Genomic DNA, 13,817 nt, shown 5'->3' with positions numbered 1-13,817 from the left:
TCAGGTCAAGCCGGCAACTTTTTAAAAGCATTAACGTGTTGCAGGTGTTCGGCTGATATACTTGACAGAGCAACCAATTCAACATAGGATATGCTCAGGATTGACATCACTTTTTTTTTCTGTTTCTTTCAATATTTATTGGTCATTGTTTTGTTGAAAAGGAGGCAATACACTTTGCTTACTATATTAATAGCTGCTGCATCCATTGGCTTCTATCACCTCTTAGGAGGTAACAGAGACCACTCTTTTAATACGCCGTAAGTAAAGAAGTAAAAAATATTTATTCACCTACCATTAAAACGATGATTGCTTTTATTGTAAGTAATACTCCGAAAAATTCTTAGTTAGAAAATATCATCTGAAAGCAAATTGTAAATTTGTTTAAGCGGTAAGATTTAATTTTTACTTAAAAATCTAAATCCATATTAACAAAACCAATACTCATTAAATAAAGAAAACATGTTTGGAGTAGTTTAACAATACAACAGAATTTTTGGAATGAGCGATTTTACGGTCCTTGAGTATGTACCGAGAGATATCAAAATTTTAGTGCAAAATTTGATACCTCCTAGTATCTAAGGTACTAAGAGGTACCAAAACTTAAGCATTCTTCCTATCCTTAAGGAGTTATCACGAGATATCATTGTTTTCTATGGAAAATTTAGTTCTTCGTAGTATTTAAGATATTAAGAGATACCAAATTTTACGTAAAAAATAGTGGTACTTTCTCAAAAATGATAAAACTGCTCACTGCTTGGAGGATTTGGAAATGGAACTTTAGGCCGTTTTCATTACCCCCTCAAGTTAACTTATCTCTCTCGTTTTCCACGCGCACGCTTCCCGAACTGCTAAACGGTGTATTTTTTACAAAAAATTTCTATAGGAAAGTTGTTTGAAAAAATCATATTAATTTATTTTATATTTTTTAATAATTAATAATTAATTTATCATATACTAATCTATTACTACGTTTTCCGTGCGGGATAAGTTACTTACCCCGTCCGTCCGAACGCTGCCTTCCTCTATCATCGCAAACTAATGAACTGGTCAGCCGATTGTATCATTCCTCTTGACTAGGTACAGTAAAGCCATCTAATTAGAGAGGAAACCCATGCTGTACACAACCTTCGTTCTCCCATCTTGGGCAAATAAGTCGCATTTCTTCTCAACCGCACAAGTACCATAATGCCGCATCCTTCCTTTTCTCTCCTTTTCATACGAATTTTCCACTACTTTTTTGGCGCTCACGCGAAAAACATTATTTGATTTGTAAAATAAGATGTTTGTAGAATACTTAAATTAAGGGCAACTCTCCGATGCATTTTACTGGTGTATTATACTACTAGTAGAACTAATCTTAGCCATTGATTAAAAATGATATTTTTTATTTTGTTAATTAAATGATTATCAATATTTTGTATTTTTGTTTTTTTGCAATAGAGATCACAATAAAAGGACAATATTATCTTTTCAAATTTCTATTACACATAATATTGTTTATAGTATAATATAATCAAAGTCGTCCGATAAAAATAGATTAACGGTGTGAATTAAATTTTGCTGCCAGTAAAATGCACCGGAGTCGTCCCTATAAATTACATCATTATGTGCTTATATATTTAACAAATCTCGTTACTAGAGTGATCATAGTCCTCTGAACATTATTTGATTTGTAAAATGAGATAATAACTTTATGAAAATATTCTGCATGGCCAAATAATTGGTGGCTCATTTATGATGTGTTATGTCAGTCTTCAAAGAAAATTCATCTCATGAAAAATCCAAACTCTTGATTATTCGTATAGCTAGTAATTCAACGCAGAGTGTGGACGGCGGATCGATTACAAGCAAGGGAATGTAGACCAAACCAACAAATAATGGCCCCTTTGCCATGTCCATCAAGAGTTCACGCCACACATCTTTTCTCAACCTGTACAGATTTTCAAGATGCATCTGTGAAGACGTGAGTGCAAAGATCAGCTGACATTCTGGATGCAGTCCGGGATAAGCGCTGCATTGTTTAGAAATGGTGTGTTAATTATGTGGTTCAAATTTGACTAGAATTATATTCGGATTAGTTTGCTAATGATTAATATTTTGTGATGAACAATAAACTTATAAATTGATTTATTAATAGAATTTAGTTTGGAAATAATTATGGTGTTAGTGCCGGTGCATGTAACTAATGTGGGTCAGCTTACGATATCTGTGCCCAAAATAATTGGTTTGTCTTTGTGTGTAGGTGACTTGAGGTTAATTCTGATCAATGGCGAGTACTATGATTAGGTTCAGAGATAAACGGTTTGGATGGTCAAAATGTCATCTGACATGGCGAGACTAGAGTTATGATCCTTGGAGGTCAATATCGGTCAACGACGTCGCAATCGTGACTAGGCCCAGCAAGGAGCTGAGGTCCGGATAATCGAGGATGTCGCGTGACGATGTTGAATACAAGGTGAGACATGGTGGAGGAACATTGTTAAGGATGGAATCATAACGGTCCATGTTGTATGTATAAGTGCCGAAAAGATTAGGAAGGAAATTGAATCAGAATTGGATTAGGAAAAGGAAATATACAGTTGCTACAGTACTCGGCTGCAGTGCCCTACCGTAGCGGTTGGTGGTCGTACGTGGTACGACGACTATGGTTGTTTTTTAATAAAAAAATAGGTTATCTAGTTCGGATAAATTGTATTAGATTAGGAAATTGAGAGATGAGTTCTATTAGGACACCTATTTCTAGTTAATAGTAGATTTTTTTGATATAAATAGGTACCGAGTGGTATGTTTTCGGTGTGTGTTTGTGAGATTTAGAATTAGAAAATCAGAAGTTTAGAATAGTTTCTGATTCTAGATCGAAATTTTTAAGAGGAGTGTTGTTGGTGCACTTTATAAATACTAGTTGATGCAACAAACTCAAGTTTGTTCGATCTACATCTTCTTCTTTTATGTACCCATGCTTTTTAGATTCCCATAATCTGATTGGTGGCACATAAGAAGTGCATCTGGAGATAATATTTTATTACGTAAAAAATTTTTGGGTTTTGGCTCTACCTATCATTCACCTCTCCTCTAATAGGTGTGTTTAACTTTGTTTCGATCCAACAAAACCTAATATAGATAGTTTTGAGAGAAACCTAATATGTAACGTGTTTTGACAATCCGAAAAAACCTTTTCCAAACTAGTGTAGATACACAAGTGAACAAAAGAATTCTGATGGACCTAGTTGGACCTAAGAAGTATGAGAGAAGGATGTGTTTAGTTTCATGGATGAGATGGGATGGGATGGGTTAGGATAGAGCCAACCCATCTATGTCTCTGTTTGGTTGGTGGATGAGTGGGATGGGTTGGTTCCAGGAGAGGAATAATCCTCTAAGATCCGGGTCCAACCCATCTCTACAGAATATTTCAAATATATAACAATAAATTTAATTACTTTATTTATATATTAATCCTAGTATTCAGTATATCATTTTGAATATGAGAAGTAACCTCACTAACTCATTGTGGAGAGGTAATCGCATCCAACCATCTCACGTTCACCTTTTGAACCAAACAATTAGCAGGTTCAGTCCATTCCATTCTCATTTCCCCAACCAAACGAAAAACAGGGTCCAACACATCCCTCCAACCAAATAGAAAAAGAAATCAACCCATCCTGTAAACACATGGATGGATCTAACTTATCCCACTTGGTACACGAAAAACATATTCTAAGAAGAAAATGTTGAAAGAGAGATGGAACGGTAGGATCGAAATTGCATCGATCACTGGGGTTTAATGATCGATACTTTTGCAAAATTATGAAAGCAAGCCTTAGCAGAAATAATAAGAAATAAAATTAGCACACTAATTCTCAAAAGATGCTAAACAGGAAAACTGGCTCATTCTCTACCACCCACCACCTTCAAGCTTGTCCTTGGTCCCCATTCCTTGATGTCGCACCTTGCCAGTGCTACCATGCGCGAGTGTTCTAAAGGAAGGAAGGAGAGAAAAAAAAGAGAAGGAGAAGGAAATAGGAAAAATGGCAGAAAAAAGGGAAAAGGAAGAAATTTTGTGATGGGCCCCATTCCCACCATGTAGGAGAGGTTAGATCCATATTAGTGCGTCACATATGTCTCGGGGGTCTATAGTAATCTTAGACCGGATTGGACTCTGACAAGTTATACAACCTGATTTATATTTTCGAAGTGTTGGGTACTATACGATACAATATGACAAATTTCTTGACCATTGGTTCATTTTACTCTTTTTCTAACATTGGAATTTAGAAAGTATTATTAATTGAGGCGGTAATATAAATTGATCTTGTCCTCGTATAAAACCATATTAATTGTTCATTGTTCAGGTTTATTTCTACCATAAAGGAGTCCTTGTGTGAGCTCTTTTAGCGTGCTCCATCTAACCGATTTTTAATAATCCTAACCCATGATTATTAGTTAAATCTTTTTAATATAAACAATTGCATGCTTTCCCTAGTACTTACTCCCAAATCACAGCATAAAAAGGGAAGGATGAATACAAGTTTGTTCTTGTCAATCAAAACATAACCACGCATGTCGTATATTAGGATGACATAATTAAGAACGTACCACCAATATTCTCATGAATGTTAAGTTGTAATTTCGGTCCTAAACCACCTAAACAATAAACTTCAATATATCAATATTCCAAAAATTCTGTTGTATTGTTAAACTACTCCAAACATGTTTTATTTTTTAATGAGTATTAGTTTTGTTAAATGGATTTAGATTTTTAAGTAAAAATTAAATCTTACCGCTTAAACACATTTACAATTTTTTGTCAGATAATATTTGCTAACTAAGAATTTTTAGGAGTATTACTTACGCAATCATCGTTTTAATGGTAGGTGAATAAATATTTTTTACTCCCTCCGTTTCATAAGTAAGATGCTTGACTTATTTCAATGTTTAATCATTCGTCTTATTTAAAAAAATATAAAAATATCATTTATTTTGCTTGTGACTTACTTTATTATCAAAAGAACTTTAAACACGACTTGTCATTTTTTATATTTATACTAAATTTTTGAATAAAACAAATGATCAAACATTACAATCGAAACGGACGTAGTACTTCTTTACTTATGGCGTATTAAAAGAGTGGTCTCTGTTACCTTCTAAGAGGTAATAGAAGCCAATGGATGCAGCAGCTATTAATATAGTAAGCAAAGTGTATTGCCTCCTTTTCAACAAAACAATTACCAATAAATATTGAAAGAAACAGAAAAAAAAGTGAGCATATACTATGTTGAATTGGTTGCTCTGTGAAGTATATCAGCCGAACACCTGCATCTAGATGTAGTTTCCCTGTCCCTGTCACAATGCTTTTAAAAAGTTGCCTGCTTGACCTGAACATCGCAAAGAATTGACAGCAATTTAGACAGACAAAGATCAGAAACAAAGCTGGGCAGGTTATCCCAAATGAAGTTCCACAAATCATACATACCAGCTACATCTGTTCTCTCCTCTCTGCATCGAGATGGATCTTGCCGTATCAGCAGTAACCGGCGAACTTCTCAGCCGATTCATCTCCTTCCTCCTGAGCAAGTATTCAAGCCATGAAATTTCTCAGGAGCAGCAGCTGGACAAACTGCAGCAGCTGCTCCTACGAGTCTGTACGGTCGTCGAGGAGGCAGACAGCAGATACATCACCAACTCCGGGATGCTGATGCAGCTGAAGTTGCTTGCAGATGCCATGTACAGAGGCCACCATGTCATGGACATGTTCAGGTGCAGGACACATACTCAGGATAATCTCATCGATCAGGTTAGCAACCAATTTCCTCCACTCAAACGTTTTCGCGCAATTGTTGATGCTTCTGGTAACGACAAGGCGAGGTACCTTGAGCTGCATAGAACTTTGGGGATCTTAGAAACTGCTGTTGATCACATGGCAGAATTTGTTGTGCTTTTGGGCGGATGCGAACGGATGTCGCGCAGGCCATATGATGCATACCTTTACATAGATAACTTCATGTTTGGGCGTCACACTGAAAAGCAGAGGCTCCTGAATTTCCTGTTGGAATACAACCCTCCTGGTCTACAGCCTCCCAATCATTGGTGGTCTTTCAGTTGGCAAGAAAACTCTGGTTGCGCATGTCTGTGCAGATGAGAGAGTGCAGTCTCAGTTCTCTACAATTTTGCATTTAAATGAAGATGATCTGTTGAGATTTGCAAATAGTGATGCTCTCTTGTCAGGTAAGGTGTTGGCAGTTGTTGAATTTGTTTCAGATGTGAATGAGAGCAGTTGGGAAGAATTCTATACATCACTGGCACAAATGAATGGAAGCAAGGTTATAACAATTAGCAGGTTCAGAAAATCGGAGGAACTAGGAACTGTGAAGCCAATTTTACTTGAGAACCATTCCTATGAAGAATTGAGCTACCTCTTCAAGACACTCGCATTTGGAAGTGCGAACCCTCAGGATTATCCACATTTATTGCAAATTGCCGAAGAATTTGCGATGGAGATGCAGTTGAGAGGGTCACTTGTTGCAGCGAATATTGCTGCAGACGTATTGAGAAGGAATTTGGATGTCAAATTCTGGCTTTGTATACTGAATAAGTTCATAACAGTGGCTGAAAAGAACTTATCCTTGTATGGAAAGAATGTACAGTTACTTGTTCAACAAGGTCATCGCATAGATATAACCAACCTTGCTTCATCTCCAGCTACTCCACTGCACGTTATACCTTGTATTGGTGCAACCACAGTTGCAATGAATGATTTGCCAAAGGTGACATATAGAGAACTATTACTAGATTCTACTGTTAGACCAAAAGGTGAGTTCAATCTAGTGTCCTGGGAATCAAGGCTACCTCCTTATACATCATTTGTTCACTTTGTTCCAGATTGTGCTCAAGATATGCCTGAAGATAAACCCTTGTCAGGAAGGAAGCGTAGAGGAGTTCCTTCCTAGTCTTGTGTAAACATTATTTTCTAATTTTTTTTATTTGACCTTGTAATCCAAATATTGAATAATAAAAAGAGGTAGCAACATAGCCATGACAAGCTTTGTGGTTTTTCCTTTCTTGAAAAGCATTTCCTTAATATTTCCCACTACATGATATATCTTACCTCCAGGAGTTCAACATTCAGATTTCAGAGGTTACTAAAATTGCCATGTTTATTTGTGTGCTTTCGAAAAAAGAGGAGGAAATCACAACTGAACTTGTGATTATTAAATAACACATGAATATCCATCTTCACACATTGAGCCAATTGTGCTCAAGATCAAGAGGTATAAGATTATGGTTCGCTTGCTATTTTCTCTTAGATTAAAATATCGTCTTTATTAGGAAACGATAGGCAAATAAATGATGAACACAGAAGACACAAGATTTAACGTGGAAAACTCTCCTAAATTAGGAGAGAAAAAACAACGGGCGCCAGCTAGCCAAATATCTTCACTGTATTGGGATGAAGTTATATTCGCCTCCGCTTCGCTCAGGCCCAAGCCTCTTGGTAATGGGCCACCGCTTTGCTCCATCGAAGTCGGCCTTTCTATGGGGATTTGGATCATAACTCAACAGTATTGAATAACATCAATGCTAAGATACGAGCAATGGAGTATGAAAACCAAAACACAAGGACGCAGATGAATTTTAAATAATTTAAAAATTAAAGCACTCCCAAGTAAATGAAACACAACTGTCATGTAAGTACAGGTAACTGAGTTGCAGTTTTACTACTGTGAAGTCATCCTGGTATTTTAAGTAAATTTACTCATAACATCTTTATTTAACTACTATAAATGTTTGCTATGATGCTGTTGACCGTTATTAAAGTAGTTCTACTACATGAATTAGAGGGTTAATCACCATTTTTATTTGAGGGACCATCATAGATAAGCACAAACGTCATGATACTTAACAATGGACTTAACACACATTTCAGCTGACAATCAGGTTCAGGGATGGCCAAAAGGAGGTTCATATTTTTAGTCAACATGTCCATGTCAAACAAAATAGAAAAAATCTAGTAGAAATAAAAAAGAATAAATGGAATTGTCACCACAAACATCGCCACCCAGTTACAAAATGAAGTCATTTTTGTCACACAGGAAAATACAACTACGGCAAACACGGCAGAAACCAATGTGACCAAATGAAAGATGGAGCTCTTGATTCCTGCAGTTTCAAGTGATAAATAGATGAAGTAAGCAGATTCATCTCCTTCCTCATCAACAAGTGGCTAACGAGCAGTTTATGTTTGGAGGGCAAAACAGCCAAAACTGTACAGTTGCATCACCTCCTGCTCAGAGTCCAGACAGCCATCTCATTAAGAGATTTGTTTCAGTCCAACAAAAAGTATCTCGAGGTACCGGTACCTCACGATACCAAATTATTTCTGATCGTTGGATCTAACGGTCTACATCCTATTCAACTAAATCCAATGATGAAAAATGATTTGGTATCTCGAGGTACTTTTTGTTGGACCGGAGCAAATCTCTCTCATTAAACAGGCCTGACCACCACAATCATTTTCATTTTTGTTCAGAATATAGTATTTACACCACAAATTTTCAAACATGTTAGGTGATTTGGTCCCCAAAAATTAGAGTAGCAATGGACTTACTAAATAAAAATTCAGGCCATCTCAACGATTAACGTTTTATTTAGTATCTACTATTGAAACTAGCAGTTCTCTAAGATGTTAGGAGATTCGGGCCACACTGCCCAAGAATTGAAAAAACTTATCTGAAACTTGTAAGAACCCAGTCCACTGAAACGTTTCCACGAAGGCATGGAAAGAAATAGTACTGTTCTTACTATGTAACAATCAATGCAAAACTTATCTGATTGATTGGGATTTTATAAAAACTTGTACCAGATTTCTTTTTAAAATGTCAGAATCGGGAGCTTTCCACTGTTCAAGTATGCTGACGATTCAAAAGGCAAATTAGGGTTGACCTTTTTTAATGGAAAATTTAGTATGGTGTATTTCCTTTCATACTGAACAGGTCATCACAATATACACCCCTATCTTTTTGCATTTTTCATGCTTATAAACCAAAATCTAAACTTTTAACCTTAAATTTGAAGTTAATTTTGGTGCTTTTTAACCGAGGTTTATTTTCGAGCCGTCGCTTATAGATCACTAACAATACGTATATAAAAGTTTTATTTATAAATTATTTTTTTACAATAACCCTCGTAATAAATGTAGAAATACTTCAAAATCACATGAAGAAACCAAACGTTGCTTTCGTTTTGCTGGCCACAAGAGTAACCACTAAACCACCATATGATTGACTAGAGAGGCAAAGGTATAGCCACATATATTTCAAGAATTGAACAAGAACCTGATCTCCTTCTAGGCTACTACACACACAAAGAAACCAGAGGTAGATGCATAAGCGAAGAAAGGCTTGTGATGGACCTGGTTGTATCAGCAATCGCAGGTGACATAGTTAGTAGATTCATATCCTTCCTGCTCAAGAAGTATGAGAGCCAAGAAAACCTTGAAAGAAAGACAGAAAGCCTGCAACATCTCCTGCTTAAAGTTCACATGATAGTTGAGGAGGCCGAATGCCGATTGATCACTAATTCCAAGATGCTGCTTCAGCTCAAGAAGATTGTGGAGGCCATGTACCAAGGATATCATGTCCTAGACATCATCAATCATAGGACCCTTTGCAGCTCAACACCAGAAGATGAGGTTAGCAGCTCCTGTACTTTGTCAACCAATAGATGCTACCAAAATCCTTTCGGTGTTGCACAAACCGCTGCTATTAGGCATGATCAGCTTCAAAGAACAATGGAAACCTTAGAAAAAATTGTTTCTAGTATGACAGAGTTTCTGTTTCTTCTTGGTGGATGCGAACGCCTGCCTCATAAACCTTATGACACCTATCTTTACTTTGATCACTTCATGTTCGGTCGCCTGGTAGAAAAGCAGCAACTCATCAATATCTTACTTCAAGACAATATTCCTCCTTTTGCTCCAACTGTTCTCCCTATCATCGGCCCAAGTAGAGTTGGTAAGAGAACTCTAGTTGCACATGTGTGCAACAATGAGATAGTCCGATCACACTTCTCATCAATCATTCACCTGAATGGTGAAAGCATCGCGAAAATGGAGCGCACAACTTTAACTGCAAGGAGGAATTTGGTGGTGGTTGAGTTTCTAATAGATACAGATGATGAGAACTGGAAGAAGTTTTACACATCATGCACGCATATGGGAAGAGGAAGCAAGATCATAATTATAAGTAGGATCAAGAGGATATCAAGGTTTGGAACAGTAAGGCCAATTCAACTTAACAGTTTGCCACTTGAGGAGTATAGCTACCTCTTCAAGGTTCTTGCATTTGGAAGCACTAACCCAGAGGAGCATCCTCAGTTGGTATCTATAGCAAATGAGCTATCGGTGTTGCTTGCCGGCTCATTCATCACAGGAAATGTGTGTGCTCATATGTTCAGAGACAATCAAAATGTTCACTTCTGGCACCAAGTGTTGAAAAAGTACAGAAATGTGGTGCAGAATAATTTCTCAGTGTTTAGAGAACACCCCAAGGTTCTAATGGACAAAGAACATCAAATCGATATAACCAAATTTTTGCCATCATCCCCTCCACTTCGCCTGATGCCTCCTTGCAAAGGCAACGAGTCGAAGAGGGATTTATCTAAGGTGATGTTTGGAGACCTGATTGCTGGCACTGTTGTTCTACCAAACGAGGACTTTGAGTTAATCGCCTGGGAATCACGGATACCCCCTTACAGAAGGTTTGCCGGCGTTGCTGCATATTGTGATGATAAAAAGAATTTTCAGCACAAAACCAAACCCCAGAAGAAGCGTCAAAGATTAGATAAATAACATGGTAGTAACCTCAGTTTTGAATGTGATCGGATTGCTGGCGATTGATTACCTTTCGTTCTTGCAATGAAATCAAGCAGCATATCATGTCGAAAGGAAAGTCAAACAATATAGATTTTTGTATTTTTGTATTTGACAATCAAAGGAAGTGTTTTATATGACCATAATATTATTTGAAGAGATTTGCTCTGGTCTATCAACAAGTATCTCGAGGTACCAAATCGTTTCCCACTATTGGATCTAGCTGAGTAGGATATCACCGTTAGATCCAACGATTAGAAACGATTTGGTACCACGAGGTACTAGGAAGCAAATCTCTTATTTGAAAATCAAAGCAAACATGTTTGGCTGCCGAGCATTTTTCCCATGCTTCAGGAGGTACCATGCATGGGGCATCACTGTTTTTATATGTAAAATTTGGTATCTTCTAGTATCTAAGGTACCAAGAGGTACTAAATTTTACATATAAAACAGTTATATCTCATGGTACCTACTCAAGGATGGTAAAATTGCTCTTGGCTGCTACACAGCAATGCATATGCTCCTGAATTTCCTGTTGGAATACTATCCTCCAGGTGTGGTGTGCCTGCTGTTCTTCCAATCATTGGTGATCCTGCAGTTGGCATCAAAACTGTGTTTCTAGGTGTATGTACTGACTAGAGGGTTCAGTTACAGTTAAAATTTTGTATTTGAATGAAGATGACCATTGAGAATAGCAAACCACCGTTCAAATCACTTTTATTAACTCTAATTTAATAACATGTGTTGCAAACAAAATTTATCCTAGGAAAACAACACTTGATTTCTTCCTAGTGTGGGATTTTGTGTGCCTCTAGCAGCTGACAGATCCTTTCTTTGTGATCGCACAGCACAGCAACCAGGGACAGCAAACCAACAAATGTTTTTTGTGTTCTTGATGACGCCAGGCAGAACCGCTGCTTGCCTGTCTCATGCGGCCACGCGCGCGACGCGGTCACACGCTCACTCCGCAGCTTGCTTGATCTGCAGCGCTGCACTAGCCAGCCGGAACAATGGTGGCGACGCCGCCGTCGGTAGCAAATCAGAACGAGAAAAACGAAGAGAAGGAAAATGCAACAATAAAAGGAAATATGATAAAATTAGGTTTTACTCCCATCCTTCCTTTTTTTACCTCGAGGTACCGAATCGTTTCTCACCATTGGATCTAGCTAAGTAGGATGTGCACTGTTGGATCCAACGATCAGAAATGATTTAGTACCGCGAGGTACCGGTACCTCGAGGTACAAAAGGAAGGATGTGTGTAAAACTCGATAAAATTATGTATCGGTTGATTGTGATTGTTATTTTTCCAATCGGCCTCAACCCATATATAGAGGGTGTCTGGTCTTTAGCTTGGTCCTATATTAATTATATTAAGACGCAAAGGAAATTAAATAGGAAAAATAAAATGTGGCATGCAAGGGTCTCCTTCCGCTCCAACATCACCGCTATGGCACTTGGTCTTTAGCTTCTTATTTTATATAAAATATTGGGGGAGATTCACCTTTTAAACTCCAAACTCTGCATCACATATACTATATTTTACATAAATATTTCTCTCAAATAAACTCAGAAATACCATGGTTAGCCACCCAAGAACTAAATTTAATTAAATACAAGACAAAAATATGCAGCTAGACTTTGTCCAAATCAAATAACCGGATTAAAATCATTGGCTGTCAATTTTTGATATCAACGACATGCTACTGATATTTCTTAATAAAATCGCGTTACAACGCAGGGGCAATATGCTAGGTAATGCAATTAACTTTTTGGCACATATTTAGCCCTTCATCTTATTAAAAAAAACTTATGTAATTATCATTTATAGCCGACGATTTAAATTCGGTTATTTGATCATACACGTCGATAACGGAGCATGATCATAGTCCACCATTCGTGAACAAATTGCAGCGGTCATCCAGGACTGCATCCAGAATGTCAGCTGATCTTTGCCCTCACATCTTCACAGATGCATCTTGAAAATCTGTACAAGTTGACGCAATATGTGGCCTGAACTGTGGATGGAGATGGGCAAAGGGGCCATTATTTGGTTGTTTGTTCATCCCCTTGCTTGTAATCGATTCGCCGTCCACACTCTGCGTTGAATTACTAGCTATGCGAATAATCAACAGTTTGGACAGAGCCCAATTTTCGTTGCTGTTTTTTCATCAGTTGAATTTTCTTTGAAGACTGACATAACACATCGTAAATGAGCCACCAATCATTTGGCTATGCAGAATATTTTCATAAAGTTATTATCTCATTTTACAAATCAAATAATGTTCAGAGGACTATGATCACTCTAGTAACGAGATTTGTTAATATAAGCACACAATAATTTAACTTATTGGGCTAACTCCATTACATTTTACTGGTAGTAGAATTTAATTCACACCGTTGATCTATTTTTATCGGACGAGTATGATTAAATTATAGTATTGTTCTAACAATAGTAGTTGTAGTAGAAATTTGAAGAGGTAATATCGTCCTTTTATTGTGATCTTTATTGCAAAAAAAAAACAAAATTACAAAATACTGATAATCAATTAATTAATGTAGTACAAAAATATCATTTTTAATTAATGGTTAAAATTAGTTCTACCGTAGTATATTCTTACTGTATCGGAGAGTTGCCCTTATTTTATGGATTCTACAGACATCTCATTTTACAAATCAAATAATGTTTTTTGCGTAAGCACCGGAAAAAGAGTGGAAAACTCGCATGAAAAGGAGAGAAAATGAAGGATGCGGCATTATGGTACTTGCGCTACAGTACCAAACAGTACTACGGTTGAGAAGAAATGCGACTTATATTTGCATGGCTTTACTGTACCAAACAGTACTACGAAGGTTGTTTTCTCTCAAATTACATGGCTTTACTGTACCTAGTCAGGAGGAATGATACAATCGGCTGACCAGTTCATTAGTTTGCGATGATAGAGCAAGTTCCATT

General features: G+C 37.1%; 1 protein-coding gene and 1 pseudogene across 1 annotated transcript; both read left to right on the top strand.

Moving 5' to 3' along the window:
- Positions 1 to 5,401: 5,401 nt before the first annotated feature.
- LOC102715609 lies at positions 5,402 to 7,077 on the top strand (annotated as a pseudogene).
- Positions 7,078 to 9,400: 2,323 nt separating this feature from the next.
- On the top strand, positions 9,401 to 10,843 carry LOC102715333. The gene has a single exon (XM_015841769.2). The coding sequence runs from the start codon at positions 9,401 to 9,403 to the stop codon at positions 10,841 to 10,843; it is 1,443 nt and encodes a 480-aa protein (XP_015697255.2).
- Positions 10,844 to 13,817: the final 2,974 nt, after the last annotated feature.

Source organism: Oryza brachyantha, chromosome 10 (assembly GCF_000231095.2).
Source record: "Oryza brachyantha chromosome 10, ObraRS2, whole genome shotgun sequence".
NCBI classification, from domain to species: domain Eukaryota; kingdom Viridiplantae; phylum Streptophyta; class Magnoliopsida; order Poales; family Poaceae; genus Oryza; species Oryza brachyantha.
Note: the sequence above shows the minus strand (reverse complement) of the source record. Positions and strands in the feature narration are given on the sequence as shown.

Excerpts from the sequence above, each read along its gene's own strand:
- LOC102715333 (XM_015841769.2), top strand. The coding sequence starts at position 9,401 with ATGGACCTGGTTGTATCAGCAATCGCAGGTGACATAGTTAGTAGATTC.